Consider the following 23,091-nt stretch of genomic DNA (forward strand, 5'->3'; position numbering starts at 1 on the left):
AATTATTGCAAAACAACAGACATTTTTCAACTATTGGAATTACAAACATGTACCTATATATTATGCTTGAATATATCACACATAATTATATATAGGTTCATATATGGCCATACAACTTAGATATTTAAACATATATGTACACATTTTTAACTCCAACGGTTGAAAAAGTCAAATTTTGCAATATTTGAAACTATATTATGCAAATGTAACATATTTATCTATGTAAGATCAAATATGTAGCTTGCATATATATTGAAATATTGCAAAACAACAGATGACATTTTTTTACAAACATGTACCTATATATTATGTTTAAAATTATCACACATAATTGTATGTGTGTGTGTGTATATTCATATATAGTCAAATGTCAACATATATACAATTAAAACTAAGATATTAAGTGTGCATTTTATTTGTAAATCTAATGATTGAAAAAATTAAATATTGATTGCAATATTTCTAAATATGTTTTGCATATACGACTATTATATACATGTAAAATTAAAATCTGTAGTTTGCATATATTTCGAAATATGGCAAAAAACAGATTACATATAGAATTTTGTAACCACTGAATATGCAAGCATGTAAATATACTTTTTGTATAAATATCTTACACATAATTATATATATTTATATATGGCCATTTGTGAACATATATACAATTAAAACTAAGATATTTAAACACATAAGTACATATTTGTATTTCAAGTACAATGCTTGAAAAAAATAAAATGTTTAAAATATGTTTTGCATATTTGACAAATATTATATTTTTAAAAAAGTAAAAATAAGTAATTTGCATATAGTTTGAAATACTTACAGTTTGAAATACTTTTGGAATTACAAACATGTACCTATACATTATGTTCAAATATATTACACAATTATATATATATATATATATATATATATATATATATATATATATATATATATATATATATATATATATATATATATATATATATATATATGTGTGTGTGTGTGTGTTATGTTAAATTGTAACACACATATATTAAAATATATATATAATATATATAGAAATATATTTGAACATATATGTACATATTTGTAATTCAAATCGTTAAAAAAAATTTAATTTCGCAATATTTCAAAATATGTTTAGCATATATAACATATTTTATATGTGTAAAATTCAAGTTTGTAGTTATCATATATTGCCATATATCTGATACCTATGTGAGCGTAATGCTTCTTTACTGCTCAAGGTATTATAACACATTCAGAAGACATAAAAATGTGATTAATCGTTTACTCCAAATTACTTCTAAACTCTGATGAAGTTTAATCTGTTAAAAACGCTTCTCGCTGACACCACTGCATATCCATGAGAAGCTTAGACGTTTATGTCTAATAAATGTGTTTTATTGTCTTCATAAGTGTACAAGTCTCACCGGGACTCACAGTGATCTGAATTCTGAGGCACATCAGCTAAATACAGTCCTCAATTTCACAGCAGAACAAAACCCAAAGGACTAATGACTGAACGCATTTGGATACAGAAAAATCTCCTCACAGGTGAGACCACAAAACAAGCAGCTTTCACTATAAAAACAAGCAACGATTAGCCTTTTGAGTCTCCCTAAAGCATTGCATCAGAGGTCTGTCCTTAAAGATTCACTGCGAGTCTGATAAAAAAAACGTCCCTTTTTTATAGAAGCAAACAAGATTGAGTTTCTCATTATAGTCTCGACACTATTGGATTTGGTCAACACTAGCTGTTGCAAATTGGAATATTGCATTAATATTTCACAAACAATGTCATATCATTTGCTCTGAAGCCCAAAAACAGAATAATAGTAATAGTAGTTTTCCTACAAATGTCACAAGCAATGACAAATGCTGATATCTTGCTTTTGAGTGCAAATTATTTTGATGACAGATTTTGGCTTGGACTTTTCAAACATTTTATAGTTTGGGTTTAACATTAAAGGGATAGTTCACCCAATACTAAAAATTCTGTTATTATTTAATAACACTTTACTTGTTATAAACCTTTTCTTTCCTCCAGCAGGCACCCAGCATCTTAAGTAGTGACCAAAATTCAATGTCTAGTCAGCTTCTAAGTACAATGCTATTTTGATGTCCAATACTGACGTTGATATTTGGTTGATTTTAGGTTGTGTTGGAAGGTGACCAAAATCCAATGTCGAGATAACATCTTAAACCAAAGTTGTACTGATGTTCAACACTGACATTTATTCCTCAGATTTGGCCACCAAAATCCAACATCTGATTGACATCATATTGGTAACGTCCACACCAAGTCAAGCTGTAACATTATTAGACGTTGATATTTGGTTGATTTTAGGTTGTGTTGACAAAAATCCAATGTCGAGCCAACATCTTAAACCAACGTCATATTGACATCAAATACTGACATTTATTAGTCAGATATGGCCACCAAAATCCAACATCTGATAGACGTCATATTGGTAACGTCCACACAACGTCAAGCTGTAACAGCGTTAGACATTGATATTTGGTTGATTTTAGGTTGTGTTGACAAAAATCCAGCATCAAGACCACATCTTAATCCAAAGTTATATTGATGTCAAATACTGACATTTATTTGTTAGATTTGGCCACCAAAATCTAACGTCTAATAGGCGTCATATTGGTAACATCCACACAACGTCAAGCTGCAACAGCATTAGACGTTGATATTAGGTGGGTTTTAGGTTGGACGTTGGACATTGACGTCGGCCTGACGTTGGGTTCTGACATCAACTAAATTTTCATTTCCAAACAAAATGCAACATCCCCGGGTCCAACGTCAATCTGATGGCGTCCTGTGCCTGCTTGGTCTATTGAACCGAAATAAATGTTCATAATATGATAGTCAACGGTTAAAGGCTTTCAGCGTTCTTCAAAATATCTTCTTCAATGTTCAACAAAATAAAGAAAAGCATAAAGGTTAGAAACATCAGAGTAAATTGTGAGTAAATTTTCATTTAGGGTGAACTATCTCTTTAAGATGCTATAACAAAGCAAGTCTTTGTATACTAAAATGTACGTAAAATGGCACGCCACCTTACTTTTGCTTAAAGAATATTTTGAGCAACCAAAAACTTTATCAGTTAGTGATGCATGAAATCATTGGCTAAATGTATTAGAATATTGCAGACAAATACAGACAATAGCGATGATTTTCATCAAATTTAACCAAAATTTCATGTGCAAAACATGTAGCTATGTATGAAGCACTGCTCAAACGAGCTGAGTTTCTTTCTATTGTTCTGCACTGCAAATTCCCAATAAACAGCATGAATGAAATCTGTCTGGGAATACTCAAATCTTGCACAAACTTCACAGATTCCTGTTGAATTCCCCCTCAAAATGTTTGCAGCGCTAACACCTGAACACTGTTGAACACTGTACAACTTGGAAAAGATCTCAGGATTCAAACTATCAGACTATAATGGGCTTGTGATTTGGGAATAATGAGGCTTTGGAGAGACATTTTTGACCAGCTCAACTGTGCATGGCTACGACCTTGGACTAAAGATCCGGAAACAACCTTTGTGCTACTGCTGGAATCTCAAGGCTTCATTGCACCGTGGCTTTTACAAGACTATCTGTGTGTTGAAAAAGAGTCACCAGTGTGGCCTCCGCTCAGGTATTCAACCCCCACCATGAGCAACCGCATTTACTTCAAACAGATTGAATGAACAAACATCCAGGCGTCCCATAAGTCTTTCTAAAAGAGTGTCATTCCTTTTGTTTCCCCTTTAAGGCAAGACACCCAGGAGATTAGCATTAAAACAGATTTACAGCTCACCAGTTTATTGATTTCATGAAGAATATTTTTGAGGTGTTCTGAAGGCAGGTTAAATATGCAACCAAGGCATTATATAATTAAACATGACCTCATTTGCTTTCTCTAATGCTGATATTGTAGATTTTTAAAGGATTTTAGTTTTTTATCACGACGTTAACAGAAAAATATATAAATTTTATCTGAAATTTCACTAATAATTATGAAAAACTGAATTGAAACTTTGAATTTATAATATAATTTGAAGTAGAAAGCATGACTTTTTTTGTAAAACATACTCTTTTATTCATATTTTTGAAGAATATATATTACAGTGCACCATGTTATTAGGAATAAAGGGTTATTTGTATGACATATGAACAATGCCCTACGTTAAAACCCTCAAAATACTGATTGGAATAACGTTGAATTGATGTAAGTGCTACTGAAGTGCAGGAAAAATCAACAAAAGCAAACAGGTGAAAGTGTAATGAACCTTTAAAGTGCCACAATTATGCAGGTTTCCTCCTGCAAAAGTTAACATGCATCCAAACTTTTCTTATAATATACATTTCACATTATCTGAATGATTCTCAAACAAGTCTCTTTCCTTCTAAACCCCTCCTTTCTGCAAGTCTATGCTCTGATTAGTCAGTAGTGACTGAATCATCTGAATCTCAAATCAGTCTTTCCTCAACCCTCAGCGACAAACAAATGATTTTATCATAAACACAGAGCCTGCATGTGCTGTGAAGATTTACGTTCACAGTTTTAGTGAAAGTGCAGAAGTATAAATGCTTCAGTTCAAAATCTTCTGTGCAACTTTTTGCAGACTTTATACATTTCCAAACAGCTATATTACACGCTGAAAAAGCTGAACTTGGCACTTTAAAGGTCTATTTTAGATGCTTTCTTCCACTAGTCTGAAACAAAGCCTTACGAAAAGCCGAACAGGCCAAAATCTCCAAACTGACCAGCGCATGAAAACAACAACGACAACAGCATTCTGCATAGTGTCTTGCCTTAAAGAAAAAGCCTCCCCAGGGTGGGGCAACAGAAACTGACAGACAAACCAAAATCTTATGAAAACAGTGAGCGTCCCTCAGCTTGGATGCCACACAGCGTCTGCCCTGTAATTACATTTGCATAGAGCAGCAGGCGAGTGCCACTGCAGTGCCTCTGCAGCAACAGGAAGAGTCCGGTGCGGGAACACACACGCCACATGCCAGACTCCACTGCCCTCCTTTTCACACACTCACACACAGGCATCCACATGGACAGGTGCACACACACACACACATACAGTCCACTCACACCAGAAGCAAAAATAAATAAATATATACTGCACGTATTCCCTTGAACACCATCATTGATGGCAGTGTGCCTTCGGCAACAAGCAACAAAGCTCTGTGCTACTGGCTTTCGCAGCGCACAGTCACTATTTACAGCATTTTCATTGGTTTCGAAGACGTTCTCATTCACAGCAATGCTTAAAGCTTATTTTCAAGTGCTCCTTTTGTTCAGGCAATCCTGTGATAAGCAATAGTATAATTGAACCAGCCACGTTTATCATGTTTAGTGTGCGCTTGCATCAGTTCCCCTGTAGATTTCCCAGTTTTTTGTCATTTTTTTGGCGTTTTCTTTATAAAAACTGCAAAAACATAAGAAAGTCTTAGTTCACAAATGAAAGGTACGGCCTCCAAGCTCCTAATAGGGGTTCTGCTAGATAAAAAAGATAACGTTCCTGATGATACGCCGTTCTCTAATTAGAGAAAAGTAAAATAAAGCAGAGATGCACACCCCTCCCCCTCGCCCCTCTCCGGGGCCCTTGTGGGACAGTCCCCGCGGGGCCCTGGCTAACATATCAGCCCTATTTCTGACGCCCCGGGGCGTTCAGAGCATGCATGTTAAAGGGGCGGTGTGCGGGAATGCCAAGGCACCTCAGCGCAACATGCAGCAAGAGAGATCTGCTTTCTTTTAAGTGCTCACACAACCCCAGAGCATGAAAAAACAACAAAACAACTGTCAGAGATAAAAAAAAATATGGACTACTTATGCTTCCGTAGGCTCAGACAGAACTAAAAATAAACAAGCGCAACTTCATGCATCCTTTTAAACCATCTAGGTAGCTCTTTGAGGTAATAAAAAACGTCATTTCACTGTAAAAAAAGCAGAGGAGGACTTCCATCATCCATCCCAGAGTCTGTTCAATACTTGGCAAGCACCTGACTATGGACAGGCAGGCTTGGAGAGCCTCCACATCCATAATCACTATAATATAGGTATATATATATATATATATATATATATATATATATATATATATATATATATATATATATATATATATATATATATATATAAAAGACGGAAGCAGCGACGTATAGCATATTTAGAGGTTCTAATAAAAAGCTGAGCTATCCAAATATACATACAAAAAAGACTAAGTACTAATTTGGTGATATTCTTGCAGTTCCTTGTATGTTCATGTGTCAGTTTTCAGATCTCTCGGAGAGATCAGTGCAAATGAAGAATTATTGCTTGAGTCTGCTCATATTCGAGGAAGGAAGTGGGTGACCGTCATGGCGGTGGTGGCCTTGTTGCCTCGCTTTACTCGGCCGTGTTTGCTGAGAGCAATGTAGAATCCCTTGTAAACGGAGGACTCATAGGCATTGTAGTTATTTGGCAGCAGGGTCTCCTTGAACTTGCATTCATCTTTAAAGGTAGCCTGAAAGGAGGAGGACAAGAGAAGCGTAGTTCAGTCACATGCAGCAGTATATAAATAGTTTCATTATTAGATTTTGTTTTTATCTTTAGTTATGTCTTCATGAAGAATCTTGTTGCGTATAAGATATTTTACAGTGATAAAATGTTCTCTAGACACTTCTTGATGAAGATAAAGCAGTAACTGCAAACTTATGAAAATCATATTTTTGCTAACTCTAAAGAAACATATGGTTCTCCTACATGACATATTTGTCCCGCTCATAACTATCTGATGAAATGAAGGAAGGTTATGTTATAAATGTCAGATCTCATTAATTAACAGCACCAACCTCATTTGCATGACTGTGAGGGAAAACTAATTCAATTGTTTCTCACAGTCTGACTTGCATAACACAACAAACTGAGAAAATGCAGATGACTGCAAAGAAAGTTTGAGGCGAGTTTGGTTCTGTGAGTAACTCATTAACTTTATGCCTTAACCTCAGCTGAAAAGGTCTTTTAATTAAATCGCACTCTAACGATCAGTGGTAGCCGGCCAGTGAATTAGCCTTGCTTGTCCAGGAGATGCTGCAGTTTTGGGATAGAGCTGTCATGTGCTCATGGGCCCCAAAGGACCAGTGATGCACTGCGCTTGTCACATCTATGCCAAACTTCAGCCAAGACTGCCAAGTGTATCGTTTACCCTGCTAACCTGGGGACAAGCTTGACATTTTAACTGGATTACACTCAAAATCACTACTGATGTTTTTCATAATTCAGTCCACTTATTTCAGCTTTTATTGAAGGCTCTTGTAGACACATGAAATAATAAATAAGAGTGTGAAGCAAGATGAATGCATTGCACGGGTGACTGCTCGGGCTAATAAAAAAGAATGAGGCGTTTGTTTATAGGCTTAATGCAGGTAATTATTATAGACCTTCTGCTCGTGCCGCTTTGGCGCTGTGCCTGGATCTAATGCATCCCGTTTAATAATCATTTGCAATAGCCGTGCAGCTGTGGCAAACGTCCTGCTTCAACAAACTAGAGCACATTATGTTTATAAGGCATGAATAATTGAATGCAGCAGCACACTTCCATGCACGCAGTAAACACTATTATTAGTCGCGCGACCGACTCACGTGCCAAATGCATGGATCATCAATTTCTTGAAAACGCACAATGGAAGCGTCACGCACACGCGCGCGCTCTCTCTCTCTCACACACACACACTCACTCACACGATGTCAAAGCCTCCTTACACCGGCAGGCAGAATGAAAGGCAACACAGTTGCGCACACCTACCGTTCCGTACAACCTTCCTCTGCTATTCATTGCGACAAACAGCTCGCTTTTCACACCGCACAGGCTAACCACTCCTCTGGCCACAGTGGAGATCTCTATGAGACCTGATCAAACAGAACAACCATGTTACACACAATAAAGCGGCTCCGCGTGACTCAGAACAACAAGGCATGCGGTGGGTGGAACCTCTGCAGGTGCCAATTGTGGATGCGCAAACGGCTCTCGCGGCGCGCCACCGGGCTACTACATTATTGCCAAAAAGATGAAGATCCCTCACACTTTGAGTCGTGCATGCTTCTAAGCGCTCCTGGGCCGCACAAGGAGCCGGTGTAAAAATAAGTTGGCATCTATATCCGTCCCAGCATTCATGACATGTTTAAGCCCGGCGCAGATATTTAGCACTAATGGATACGGTGTGTTTTAATAGATTTGTCTTTGACTGTGCAAGTGTCGCCTATACAGAGAATACATTGCACTCTGCGCGATTGATAACGCCAGTATTATTACTGTTATTATTAGTCCAAGAACTCACTGTACTGGTTCTCATTATGTACACCGTTTATCTTGCCGTCAGGGAGGACCTGAAGATGAAACCCGATGCCTACATTGCAGTACAGCCTCCGCACTCTTTTGATGCCCAGCAGATAGTCATTCTCCCAGTTGGGATCCGGTCTCTCTCCAGAGATCCCCAGCACGGAGCGGGAGAACAGGCTCTCCCATTGCTTCTCCAGTAAACTTGTCCTGTTAGTCCTACTCGGAAGCGGACTGGAGGACACAATCCCAACTAAGAGCAATCCCAAGAGCAGAACGGCAGTCCTTGGCCAGTGTTGCGCGTTGGCCTCGCAGGACATACTGATGAGGAGCCTTTGCGCAATGGCCATCGGGTTTACCTTCGGGGCACGTGGTCAAAATTAATGGCACTAAAAATACCCCTCTTCTAGTTTTTCTTCCCTCGGCATGGTGGTGCAGGCTTAATTTAGCGAGGCAGGTCAGGACTTCGTGGCCCGAGATGAGAGAAGCAGCAGCAGGACGCGGAGAGAGCGCAGAGACACAACTTGAGGTGGAGAAGGTGGTGATGACCATGTTTTGCAGCTCCGAAGCCTCAGGTCGTGGAGAATGCCACTCACCAAAATCCCTATCTCACCTCAGAAGCCACCCTCATCCTTACATGACATCATATCAGGGGAGGGGGGAGGAAGAAGAGAGAGGAAGAGAACGAGAGAGGGAAAGAGAGATAGTTGCGAGCGGACTGATGATAGTGGGACGCTGCTGTCACTCCACGTGTGAAATGAGGGTCGCATGCTGAGCCTTATTGGACGGCTTGCGCGCGATCATGGGATGCGATGGGCACTCTGGCAGCGCCCAAATCGGGACGGTGGTCATATGTCCTTTCCTTATTTAGCAGGATGGTGTAAAAACAGTCCACTTGTCACCGGAGAGCAATGGCACCCCTGTCTGTCACATCCCAGGCTGTTTGTGCAGGAAGTTTACACAACGACCCGATTCCAGAATATTGGGCTCCCACAATGCGTGCCGATCATAGCGTCCCCCGTCTCGTGCGGCGTGATGTTTGTGTCCTCCGCGAGGCTTCAGCTCCTGATGTCACTCCGGTGATGATGATGATGATGCTGAGAAAACGCACCTTCAGGAATGCTCGGTACGCGCGCGATGCCAGAACGTCAGCAGATGCTACGCGTCGTTGCGCGGATCTCCAGGTGCGCAGAGAGAGCAGCGGAGCCGGACTGGAGTGACGACGGGGAGGCGCTGTTGCTGGAAGTGTGAAAAGCGCCAATCACGTTTTTTTTTCAGCAGTTTCACTGTTCCTCTGAAATGTAGACCAGAAATCAGCCATTACAAAATCCACACGTTTTGAGAAGCCACCGAGAAGCATTACATTTAAATGTTAACATAATTAACCAATCCTACAACGAGCTATAATTGTTTTGATTATTCACTGCATATGAATAGTACACTCATCACTAAATTTCAGAGTTGCATCAAGACTTAGTACATTTATTTATAGTTTATAGTAAGGCCTAAATAATTTCAATAAGAAATTATGTTATAGAATTTGGACTAAAATTTAATCATGTAGTAAGGTGTGACATACACATAAACAAACATACAAACATAAATACACCTAAAAAAAAATACAACATTAAGAGCATGTCAATTCAACGACACTCTAAAGATGCTGGGTTGTATAAACCCAACCTTTGGTCAAATGGACAAAGCCAATGTTGGGTTATTTCTTTAAAAAAAAATAGAAATTTCCTTTTTTAAAACAATTGTTGGGTTAGCTACTATTTGACCAAGCACTGGGTTAAGAAATCCCAGGTTTTGTTAGAACATATTGATTGATTGACAGCTGTCATTCAGCGGGTTAATTGCTCTCAGACAAACTGCAGTGTGTTGCAATACAATTAAAGTCATGACTTGAACATTTGTAGCTCTCTAGTCATCAGCTGTCTTTAAAATCCTTACATGTTTCACTAAATAGTGACATTCTAATTAGCAAACAAAACCTTAAATGAGTAGCACCTTTTGACCACTTCAGCACTGATGTGAGCAGCATTTACTTTTATAAGTATAACAACAGGGCCTTAAGAATTATATGCAAGTAAAATCTAAAAATATTGTCACATATATGGCTTTTTTAATCTCTCACATACATAAAAGCTGATGCACCCACATTCGGTGGTTCACACGATTTCCACATGTCCATGTTGATAACAGAGCAAAACTAAGATCAAAGCAGAAACATGACCGAGTTTCAGCATTCAGTTGTCATTTCATCTCAAGTTCAGACAGATTTCGGCACACCCAAACGTCTGCTGCACATCACTTCAGTTTACCGATCCGATTCAACAGCCTGTGACTTACTAAATAATTTCTCTGAGGGAAAACACATATAGCAAAAACTATATTTCAACAGCTTCAAAAAGCACCAACAGCTACTAAATCCCTAGTCAAGAATGCCTGAATGTTTCCTAATAAATATAACAGCTTAATATGGTTCTATTCACCTTTTTCCCCCAGGTAATGAGTAGAAACTCATTTAAACCCTTTAAGAAATTAAATAAACTTTAATTTAAAGCATTTACATATTTGAAAATAAGACGAAAATGACAAGTGAAAAATAGTTGAATAGTTTAAAGTATATTTCTATGATGACAAAATGGAATTATCATTGTAATTTGCTTGTTATTATTATTGTTTCTTTTAATTACAAATAATTAAAATATAGTTGTGCTGCTTATACACATATTAAGCACATATCGGTTGAATTGTCAGTTGCTTTAACTCAAATTTAGGTCAAATATTTGACCTAAATATGAGTTGAAACAACTCAGCTGCAACCCAGGCTCATTCTGAAAGAGTACCGCTATATTCATTTCAGGAGAACGCCAAATACATCCCAGAAGCTATGTTTTTTGCAGTTTTTGCTTTTGCGAATACACCAGAAGCCGCTGTGTATGCTTTTTGAGATCTCAAAAATTTATCTCGTGAGTGCCATTCGTGTCACTGTTCTCGCGTAAACCCTCCAGAGGCTGCTGTCGACTGACTGACTGACCAATTGACTGACCCAACCTTCTCCTTCCCTAAACCCAACCAATATTGTTTTCAAAGTGCACCGATTGACCCGCCCACCCTCTCCCTAACCCAACCAACAGTTTTAAAATGCAAGCAGGAAAAAGAAAAGCCCTTGTCTGATTTTTACCATGTTTTCAGATTTTACCACATTTTCACCCTGTTATTTACTTGTTTATTTTATTTTTTTGGATTCTGTTTTTGTCTTACCCACATTCTGGAACCGATCTTTACCAATCTCGAACTCCCTAGTTGCGGTCAACTCGTCTCTGCTCTCAAGTGTGTGTCTACGTATATGTTGAGCTAAGTGGACAAACGGTGGAAAAGCCGTCCATAATGAGGTAAGCGGTCAGCTGGTAAGTGCGAAAAGGAACTGAAAAGGAATCGTTTCAAAGATGAAATGCAGCCATACGTACATCTGGCTACATACTTCAAGATTTCCAGAAATGTGCTACGCTTTTATAATGAGCCTATGTTGATTTTTAGAGTCTCCATACAAAGCCTTGAGAAAGTATTCACCCCCTATCATTTCATATTATTGTTTTTCACCCATATGTTGAACAGATTTAAATTTTCTCCCTATATTAATCCACATTTCACACCCCATAAAAAGCATTTATGTGATCATTTAGCAAACATCTAAAAATATAAAAAAATGGCTTAACTTTATATCTTTAATAATTGATCAGTTATTAGTGCTAAATAATATAGTTACAATGCAATGTAGATAATATATATAATAATATAGTGCTGCGCTCTGTATGAGATAACACAAAACAAAGTAACTTTTAATTCCAACAAGAATTTATATTTTTTTTATTTAATTTATTTATAACAAGTAACAATATTCCTATTAAATAAAACCATTTAGGACTGACAGTTGTCATTCAGCAGAGCAGATGCAGAAACGTCAGTGTGTGGCCATATAATATGATTTTTTAGATAAGAAGCAGAACATTTAGACATGAATATAAGTGTTTTCAGTGATATAGTCATTCCATGGGGCTTTGTGTGAGGCAGGGTTGTGACAAACCACGTAACTGGATATACCGCAGTTTCAAACCCTTTCAATTAGATTTTTAATAAGGCGGGTTTAGGCTCTATAGAGGCGACAGCTGAGGAGAGCTGCTGAGATCCAGGAGTGAATTACTCACACATGACATCAGGAGCATCAGTGGACGTTTAACATTTAACAGCACACAAATGGCATTCATACAGGCAAGCAGCTGCACCATCCACATCTTAATGAATACAACAACATATATACTCATCCAAGTGAGTTCAAGGACTTGTACAATCTGCATGACGGCACTTTTGTTGAAAGTAAAGCTGCCGTTTGGGGTGCGAAAGTGTCCAGTGGAATGGCAGAGATGGATATGAGTCAGGCCTGTGATCTTGCTGACACAGCTGATCAATAATTCAAGACTGAAAAGTGGCCCGGCTGTCTTCAGTTTACCTTTTATTTTTCTTAAAAAGCATGAAAGCATGTGCCCAAAACCAGATTGACGAATGTTATATTACATATGAATGAACAGAGGAGTGTTTGTAAATATTATATGACAAAACTGCATATTATAAAAAATGAGCAGATATGGTCAAAATGTCAAAATAATTATGATATATTAGAGTCTCGTTTGCCAAATTTATTTGATTAAAATACATACATGCCTACATAAATGCTATTGTGAAATTATTTTAATATAAAAACATTGTACATTCATTAGAATATATAATCTACTCCTATATGAGGAGTAATGTAACACAGTCCTCCTGTCCTAATATTATATTTCTTATTAATAATTGCAGTGACAACTGTAACAACAATATATAATCAATCCAATGACATGTAATCAAATACTCAGCACTGTGCATACACAAAGGTCCAATTTGGGAAAACCTGATGTGATGCGAATGTTTAACAGACTTCATCGTGTTGATCACAAAGTATCAAATGTATATTGTTTCTCTTTGCATCATTTTAGAATGACGTGGTTCAAAATCATGTAATCACTGTAATGTAAAAGTAATCCAAACGTGTAGTCAGATTACATTACCTAAAGTGTGTAATGGAGATTATGTTACTAATGCAATTTTCTTTACGCAATTTCCAATCAATAATGAACTACAATTATACATACACATGCGTTGGAAGTTTATGATGGCTCTCCAAAGACATTGTACATTGTAAAAACGGCTTATATTGCTTTACTGTAACCCTAAACCAACTTACAGAAAATTTGAGGCATATTTTAAATGTCGAAAGACCCTGTTTTGAAATATGAGTTGTAAAAGCAATAAATAATAACTTGATTTCTAGTTGATCACTTGGAAAAGTGGCAGAAGATAGATTTTTCAGATGAATCATTTGTTGAACTGCATCCCAATCAATGGAAAGACCTATTGGAACCCGCAAGATTCTAACAGAAATCAGTCAAGTTTAGTGAAGGAAAAATCATGGTTTGGGGTTACATTCAGTATTCAGCCTAAAGGTATCAAGACATTTGTTCCTAAAGGCAAAGGAGGTCAAGTTGATCCAGGATTGGCCAGCCCAGTCACCAGACATGAACATTATTGAACATATCTAGGGCAAGATAGAGGAGGAGGCATTGAAGATGAATCCAAAGAATCTTGATGAGCTCTAGGAGTCCTGTAAGAACGATTTCTTCGCCATTCCAGATGACTTTCATAATAAGTGATTTGAGTCATTGCAGAGATAAATGGATGCAGTGTGACATCAGGCGTTGAGTATGGATCGTCCTCATATGCACTCTGATCTCATTATAGACGCACATAATCAAGATACACTCTGTGTTATAAATGTATACAGACTCAGTCTACCACACACTCCTTTATCTTAACCAATACTGCTGCTGCTCCATTTACAGACTATACTAGATTACAAAACTAATGCAAAAAAAAATAAACATAAATAAATATATATATATATATATATATATATATATATATATATATATATATATATATATATATATATATATATATAATATAGATTTTTCAGATGATCATTTGTTGAACTGCATCCCAATCAATGGAAAGACCTGTTGGAACCCGCAAGATTCTAATAGAAATCAGTCAAGTTTGGTGAAGGAAAAATGATGGTTTGGGGTTACATTTAGTATTCAGCCTAAAGGTATCAAGACATTTGTTCCTAAAGGCAAAGGAGGTCAAGTTGATCCAGGATTGGCCAGCCCAGTCACCAGACATGAACATTATTGAACATATCTAGGGCAAGATAGAGGAGGAGGCATTGAAGATGAATCCAAAGAATCTTGATGAGCTCTAGGAGTCCTGTAAGAACGATTTCTTCGCCATTCCAGATGACTTTCATAATAAGTGATTTGAGTCATTGCAGAGATAAATGGATGCAGTCCTCCAAGCTCAGATCACTAATATGCAACTAATATGCGGAATCATGCAACAAATTCTGAATATTCTGAAAACTCTTTTGAATTATGAGTCCTCATAAACTACCAAAACCAGTACATAGACACACACTCACACATTATATCACCACTAGTGAGATATAAAGTGGTTTCTGCAGTGAAGTTCCTGTTGTGGCAGGGATTTTGTGTGCCAGGCCGAGCTGCAAGAACAGCACTAAAAGCACAGTGTGTTCATGAGCTGACAAGAACTCAGGAGAGAACATCTGACCCCTGCAGAGAGCAGGAACTCTGCGCTCGCTATTAGCACAGCTGAAACTCACAGCAAAATGACTCAGGTAAAAAATCTGTCCACCTTAAAAACAGAGGTCACTTTACTTTTGCTGATGGAGTTTCGAATCCTGATGATTTTCCAGCAATTAAGCCTTTTTGTGCCATTGTTTGAGAACAGCCTGATGCCATCTACTGTACTACATTTGCTGGTCGTGAGCTGAAAAGTGCGCAGTCATTTTAAATTAAATCTCACCTCTCTCAACGCTCATTATGTGAGTCACTTTCTCGGTGTGACATCAGGCGTTGAGTATGGATCGTCCTCATATGCACTCTGATCTCATTATAGACGCACATAATCAAGATACACTCTGTGTTATAAATGTATACAGACTCAGTCTACCACACACTCCTTTATCTTAACCAGTACTGCTGCTGCTCCATTTACAGACTATACTAGATTACAGAACTAATGCAAAAAAAAAAAAAACATAAATATATATATATATATTAAAATGGGGAAGCATAAACCATTTTTTTTAGTAAACTTAAATGTTTTGAGCATACTTGGATGTTAAGACTTACAGGTTATATTTAAACTTCATTTATTCATTCATTTTCCTGCGGTTTAGTCTCTATTTCAGGGGTTGCCACAGCGGAATGAACCCCCAACTATTCCAATATATGTTTTACACCGAGGATGCCCTTCCAGCTGCAACCTAGTATTGGGAAACACTCATACACACTCATATTCACACACACAGACAATTTAGCTTACCCAATTCACCTATAGCGCATGTCTTTGGACTGTGGGGGAAACCGAAGTACATGGAGGAAATCCACGCGAACACAGGGAAAACAAGCAAACTCTACAAAGAAATGCCAACTGGTCCAGCCTGGACTTGAACCAGCGACCACTGAGGCGCCATGCTGCGTTATTTTTAAACTTTGTAAGTACATTTCAGATATATCAGATATTAAAGCCGTTTTTGCAGAGTCAGACTGTAGACAACTGATTGTAAATATAATTTCTCCAAAGGTACCATTAAGTTATGAAAGCATGTGATTTTCAAAATGGGTTATTGTAACCAATAGAAAAACATTAAAAGGACTGATCACACTAAAATGAAAATGTACTCACTATTTCCTCACCTTCAACTGGTTTCAAAGTTCTGAGTTCTTCTGTTGAACACTTGAAGCAAGCTGAAAACCTGTAAGCATTGACTTCCATAGGAAAATCAATTAGCCTACTATGGAAGTCAGTGGTTACAGATTTCCAGCTTTCTTTAAAATATCTTTAAAAAAAACAGAAGAAAGAAACTTTATAAAGTTTGTAACAACTCTCCTCCTGTAGCCTTTTTAAGGGCATTTTATTTAATGTAATTATTTTATTTTATTTAATTTTTGCTGTTTTGTTTTTGTTTTGTTCTTCAATTTGAATGTGAACAATAAAAAAAAGTGAAGACCGCCAAGAACGGAAGTGAGTCAGACTATTTTTTGACCACTTCATGTAGTGCTTGGTAATAAATGACTGTAAAATTTGGTAAAACAAGGAATCGAATAAAGGCGAATGGAGTGCGTTTGAGCCCACAACTATACTTCCGCAACCTCAGCCTAAAGGCCAGAACATATTCCTTTTAGTGAACTTTTTATTACTTTGCAAACATGATGGAGAAATAAATGTTTTTCAGAACATTCCGAAACAAGATCAAGAAGTTAGTTATTCAAAATCATTCATTAGATTGACTATGTTTTTTAAGGTAAGTGGTTGCAAACAATTTATATGAGCTGAATTCAAACAAACAAATAGAATGAACATTACTGAATTAAATTTGTTTTTGCAAATTCAGCTCAAATAAATTGTTTGCAACCACTTACCTGAAAAAGTGTAGTTTATTCAATGAATCGTTTGTTTCAGTGCATGAGAATATTGTGAAAACTGAAAGAAGAAAGTTAGTTCCAAGAAGGAAGTTTATTCATAATGTGGCTAGAACCATGCCAGAATATCATCACCTAAATACCCCACAAAACATGCAACTGCCATTACGAAAGTGGCCAGATATGATTATTTTAAGGTAAGTGGTTGCAAACAGTTAGTTTGGTCTGAATTGAAACAAACAAATAAAATGAAGTAATGTTCAACTCAATGTGTTTGTTTAAATCCAGCCCATATGGATTATTTCCAACCACTTACCTTAAAAAAAAAGTAGTAAATCCAACAAATCATTTTTCTACAGTGTATGAAGGCAGTTTTGTTTTGGAGGATGTCGGCGGATGAAAGAAAAACAGCATGACGTCAGCGGAGGCTTTGGCTGAGTCAGCAGGACCGGAGCCCAGCGGTCCCCCAGAATTCCACTGAACTCTACACCAGCCCCGACTCCCTCTGCCCAGCCCTGGAATGACTGGCATCCTGTTAGACATCCTTGCGCCACTTTACACATTCTCACTCCCCACAGGCGAGAATGGTGTTGCCGACTCTGATGCGGGTGTAAGGTGGGTGTATCCACCTCTTTCCATTCTGTCACTTCAGCAGTGGAGGAACCAACTGCACCAGAGGAAAAGTGCACTGATAAAAAATGATTCGTTAGATTTACTTAATTTTTTAAGGTGGTTGTAAACAATTTATATGGACTGAATTTAAACAAACAAATTAAGGTAAACATTACTAAAATTCATTTGTTTGTTTAAATTCAGCCCATATAAATGGTTTGCAACAACATGAAATGATTTAGTAAATCTAATGAATCATTTATTTCAGCGTGTTTGGGACTCGGGGCAAATTAGCTTGATAGACGCACACACACACATCCATAGGGTGCGAGGGGAGCGATTCATCCATGAAACTGTCCCTGAATTCTGTCCCTATGCCAATAAGCACTGCGGTAGCACTCATTTGCATAATAAATATCTCATTTCAGAGGCATGCATTCATTAATCATAATTAAAGCAAACAGAGAAGCAGACAAACATGATGTTCCTCTGAGGAAATAACTCTTGTTAGATGTGTTGTAAAGTTTAGTGTATTTCACACAGCCATAATAAAACAGTCAGAGTCACTCCAGAAAGAAAAACACACTATTAAAGCAACAGTTGTGTCAGTTCATATTTTTCTCTGGTGTGTTTTTCATTTGGGCTATACTGAAGAATTTAAAGACAGAATTTTCACACTTAAAAGATTTATTTTCTTTTTTTGTGAGCACTTTAATTAATCATGTCCTTATTCTTACTAGTAAATTATGCACCATTACATGCATTAACCCTAAATCAAATCATTTTACCCAATGGTTTCCCAACCATGTTCCTGGAAGCGCACCAAAGTTTTAAATGTCTCCCCTATCTGCCCTATTAACTTCATGCTTTTGAGCCTCTTCGTGTTCTACTGAGTTGCTTAGGTGTGTTTGCTTAGGGGGAGGTGGAACATGTGTACTGCTGGTGTGCCTTCAGGAACAGGGTTGGGAAACACAGCATTATACTAATTAATAATACTAAGTTATTTAATATCACAAATATACATATAAATACAACGAATAATTTAACATACAATAAATACAACACATTTAACATCTCTATAATTTTTTTAAATAATTAATGAAATATTAAACAAACAATTCTCAGATTAAACACTTAAAACAATTAGGGGTTTTACAATTATTATTTTCTACTTAAATTTTTCACATTGTACCTTTCCATTTCTTTTTAATTATTGACTAAATAATAATTATAATGTTATTATTCACATTCAAAACAAAATTACAACATTCCAGTGTACGTATTGTCTTTATGGATATATCACAATTACATAAAAATAATGCAAAAATCTGATAAATAATTCACTGTCACTAAAATTGCAAGTCCTTGGGCTTGAGCAGAACATCAATATGAAGATATGCTATAACAGAAACATTTCTTCCAGCATATTAGGAATGATTTAGGTCTCTTTCGTCACTGGTATTGCCCTCTGCTGGTGTAAATGTGGAGAGCATCAGTCCAGCTGAACAGCTATTAATTTACTGCATTGCAGCACTGGGACATTGTCACTCATTCTGTCTTGCTGTCTGCACAAATCACAACCAGCAGAAAGGTGGGAAAAAGCTTGTCCTTTATGTCCTATGCATATATTTAATATGATCAAATATGCAACCTTCAGAAGCTAACTTCAGAGATTCTTGGAAAATCAATATTCCATTAATAAGTTTGTCAACTAAAAGAGCATATTTCCATCTTTCTTTCTTGTATCCCTGCCAAGTAAAACTGAGTCAGGAAATGTAAAGCACAGGAAACGTGGATAATTCAATTGAGGTATAGAAGCATTAATAAAATTAGATTCTTGAATCTAATCTGCAGTGCTGTGGAGCTCCTATACTGTGAGCTTAATTCAAAGAAACATTTAGGTTTATTTATTTTCAAATTTTAATTTAATACAGCTTGAGGTCAGTTTACATCAAATTACACTTTAAAGTAATAGTTTAGTAAAAAAATGAAAATTTGAAAGCTGTAATCTTCAGCAAGAAGATAAAGAAGATAAAATTGTGGCTCTCTTCAATTTATAAAACACAAGTATATGGCTACTGCCACTTTTAAAGCTATAAACTGTAAACCCATACAGGCTACATAGTTTATGATGATATATTGAGTTCTTATATAAAATGATATGTTCTGGTTATGAGAAATTGAACAATTTAACCTTTAATCTACATAAATAATAAACAGAGTGCATTTATGACAGCAAAAATACATTTTTGGTTGAACTACCCCTCGAAGTGTAATTTTTATATTCTGACGTTTGACTATTGCTCTGGATATGTCTTGCGTTCACATTGCTATTGTATAAACATGAGATGAAAAGTTTAAATGCAAGTGCCATCTGAAATGTTCTTTTAAAATGAGCATTTCTTCAGGATCCTGTGTTTATTTCACTTTTGTGGTGATAAATAAGTTATTTTCATTGCCTTTAAAGTGAAATAATTGAACATGAACATAGGAGGCTGAGAAAAATGCTCGTTTTAGAAGAAGACTTTAAATTGCACGTAAAGGCTTTTGGATCTGAACTTTTCATCTTATGTAATAATACAATGTAAATGTGAGTCATAGAGACATCCATATTCATGCAGTAGTCAAACTTCAGAGAATAAAAATGACACTTTTTAAAAGGATAGTTCACTCAAAAATGCATTTTTGCTGCCACATCTGAACTCTTCAAATAATCATCTAATAGTTTCCATCATAATCAAGATGCATTTGTTTATTTGTTATTAAATTAAGTAGTTAATATTTTGATATTTATAAATTGCAAGTTTAGCTTGACTCAGTGTTCAACATGTGAGCAAATCATTTGTCCTTTTTTGCCTTTTTGAGAGTGTGAAGACTATTATATCACTTTATTATTAATAGCTTTTGGTCTCTGCACCTATTGTGAAATTATAAAGGGAAACAAGACCAATTAAAACGAATATATATACATACATATTCACATTAATTCGATTTCATAAAATAATAGCTTTACTTTTCTATAGAACTTATTTTTGCTAGTTTTCTTTGGATCTACAGTAATAGTTTGCATTAAAAAAATCCATGCAAGACATTCTCTGATGTTTCTCAATGTTGTTTTAAGTGCAAATCCAATGTTGGTACTGTGATGCATGTATTCTAGGTTTGTAACATGATTAAGACATCCAAAATTAAGAATTAAGAAATCCACAAATTAGTGCAGAAGATTATTGGTAGACCTTTTGCCCTATCTCCAACTATTTTTCTTCTGAAATGTAAAACTGCTCGTACGTATCGAGCAAAAATGTATTCTTCTCCTAACATTCCTTAGGTCAACATGTGGATAAATCAGTCGTTTTCTTACCCTTTTCTTACTTCCGTCAGAAATCCGATGATTTCTGGCATATCTGGAATTCTCTATGGGAGTTTTTGGAGATTGTATATTAAAAGACTATTTTTATTTTATTTATTTTATTTTTTCTGTTAATTTTACCTTTCACAAATGACTTGAATTACTTGCCGATGGAAGATTGTATTAAAGATGGCTATATTAATGTATATGCCGACATGAGACACCTATAACATTGTTCTGTCATTGCAAATTTTTTAATAAATGTAAAAAAAATCCATGCAAAAAGAATTTATCATCAAAAAAAATATTCTTTCATTATTTTTTTTATTTCTTTCTGCTGCTAGACACAAAGTTGAATATTTCATCAGTTTAAAATTCCACGTTTACATTCAGCAGAATCTAGAAATCTCCACATGTTTGGAGCAATTTGAGGCTTAGTAACTTAGTAACTGAAGCAATTTTAGTTTTTGTATCAGGGTGCATTCAGAAACCACTTGTTTAAAAGTATTCACATGCTCCAACAGCTTCACACATCCATAAATCCACAACCTTGCTCTCTTATCAAGGCAATTATCAGACTGGCCGGCCCGCAGTGCGTGTTCTGCATGAAAAAAAGCCCTTCAGAAGCGACAGTTTACAGACATCTAGGGAAAATAAACTCCGGAACACAATGCACCACTAGCTTTCTCTACCCACAGTGCCTCCACCAAAGCTCTGTGGCACAATCCAGTGTGGTTACAGCGCGGTTTGTTTCTGGGGAAAAGCTGACCTCCAGCCATTCCTGGGTTACAGGAGCACCGGAGCGTTCCGCAGCCCTCAAAAAGCGGATATCCAAACAGGCCTTTTATAGAGAGCATGCACAGGAAGTACAATCAGTACCCGCAAATTAAACACCTCTAATTATGAGCTGAAAATGTAGAAGAGATCAGCATTAGCACACGCACGCTTCCAAACTCTCTATAAATACAGCTCTTCTCCACCACGTCCTCCATCGTGGCCATCAGACAGGATGTTACCTTGATATTTCAAGACAAACACCGCTCACACACTTCTGGAAATAACAAAAAAAGCCACTTCTTTGCATCATTAACGACATGCTTGAATTCATATTCCAGCAAAAATTGGATTCTGATATAATTAGCAGTAGGATGATGTGCTTTCTTTACGCTCCGCTAGTCTTTCAGTGTGATTAATGTAGGTGCTTAAGCGTAAGGTATTGATCTGTTCATCTCACAGGTTGCTGTGTCATCAAATTACGCTCCTCCGGGACTTGACTTTCACTATGGACTATGCAGCATTAATAGCACAAATTAAAAACTACAAACTGCTTTCAGAGGTGATAATGGAGGAGTTTTATCCACAAACATTGGATTATTAGCTAGAGGGCAATTATAACTCAGCCATATTTATTGAAGCGATTCAGTGAAACTTGTCATCATGTGGAGCCAGTGATGATCTCATTTATGCAAGTGATGATTAATGATTAATTATTGATTATTAAATGATTAATGATTAAATGATCAATTTTCTTTCAGCTAATTCTGAGGTCACCACAGTGGAATGAACCACCAACTATTGCTGCATATGTTTTATGCAGCGGATGCCCTTTCAGCTGCCCATACACTCAGGCATTTATACATACTCATACACTACGGCCAATTTAGTTTATTCAATTCCCCTATAGCGCATGTCTTTAGGCTGTGGAGGAAATCGGAGCACCCAGAGAAAGCCCACGCGAACATGTGGAGAACATGCAAACTCCACACAGAAATGCCAACTGGTCCAACTGGGACTCGCTTGCTTTGAGGACTCGTTTGCTTGCCACTCAATTTGAAATATTATTGCAAAATGTTTTTTAAATAATACAAATTTTATTAATTATTATAATTATTATAAGACTGCGTTAAGTATGGTGCAAAAATCATTTTTGTAGTAGTTTTTGGAATGCAAATAACTTTAAATAAAACTATTTTACGTGCTTTCAGATGTTCTTGATCAACACATAGATCCTGACCCAATGCTTATTATATTAGGACATTCTGATTATACATATTCATTGAGCAGTCCACAACAGAAATTCCTTGCATATTGTTTGATTACAGCCAAAAAGCTGCTATTGTTTTATTGGAAAAATGTTAATCCTCCAACTGCCAAACTATGGCTTGAAGAATTGATATCTACTCTGCACCTGGAACGA

At 36.6% G+C, this 23,091-nt stretch overlaps 2 protein-coding genes and 1 long non-coding RNA gene across 6 annotated transcripts in view; 1 reads left to right on the forward strand and 2 right to left on the reverse strand.

Annotated features, from left to right (window-relative positions):
- Positions 1-23,091, reverse strand: part of rad51ap1 (RAD51 associated protein 1) — a 41,622-nt gene that overhangs the window by 13,859 nt on the left and 4,672 nt on the right. The gene's annotated exons all lie outside the window — the stretch shown is intronic.
- Positions 6,336-8,674, reverse strand: fgf6b (fibroblast growth factor 6b). The gene is given in 3 exon segments (NM_001009563.1): positions 6,336-6,512; positions 7,794-7,897; positions 8,326-8,674. Coding segments are annotated over 3 exon segments (630 nt in total).
- On the forward strand, positions 16,487-21,172 carry LOC147844612 (uncharacterized). Its single transcript, XR_015482546.2, has 3 exons — positions 16,487-16,819; positions 16,943-17,134; positions 17,263-21,172. It is a non-coding gene; the product is annotated as an uncharacterized LOC147844612 (long non-coding RNA).

The sequence above is a fragment of the Danio rerio genome, chromosome 4 (assembly GCF_052040795.2).
Source record: "Danio rerio strain M-AB ecotype USA chromosome 4, GRCz13ab, whole genome shotgun sequence".
NCBI classification, from domain to species: domain Eukaryota; kingdom Metazoa; phylum Chordata; class Actinopteri; order Cypriniformes; family Danionidae; genus Danio; species Danio rerio.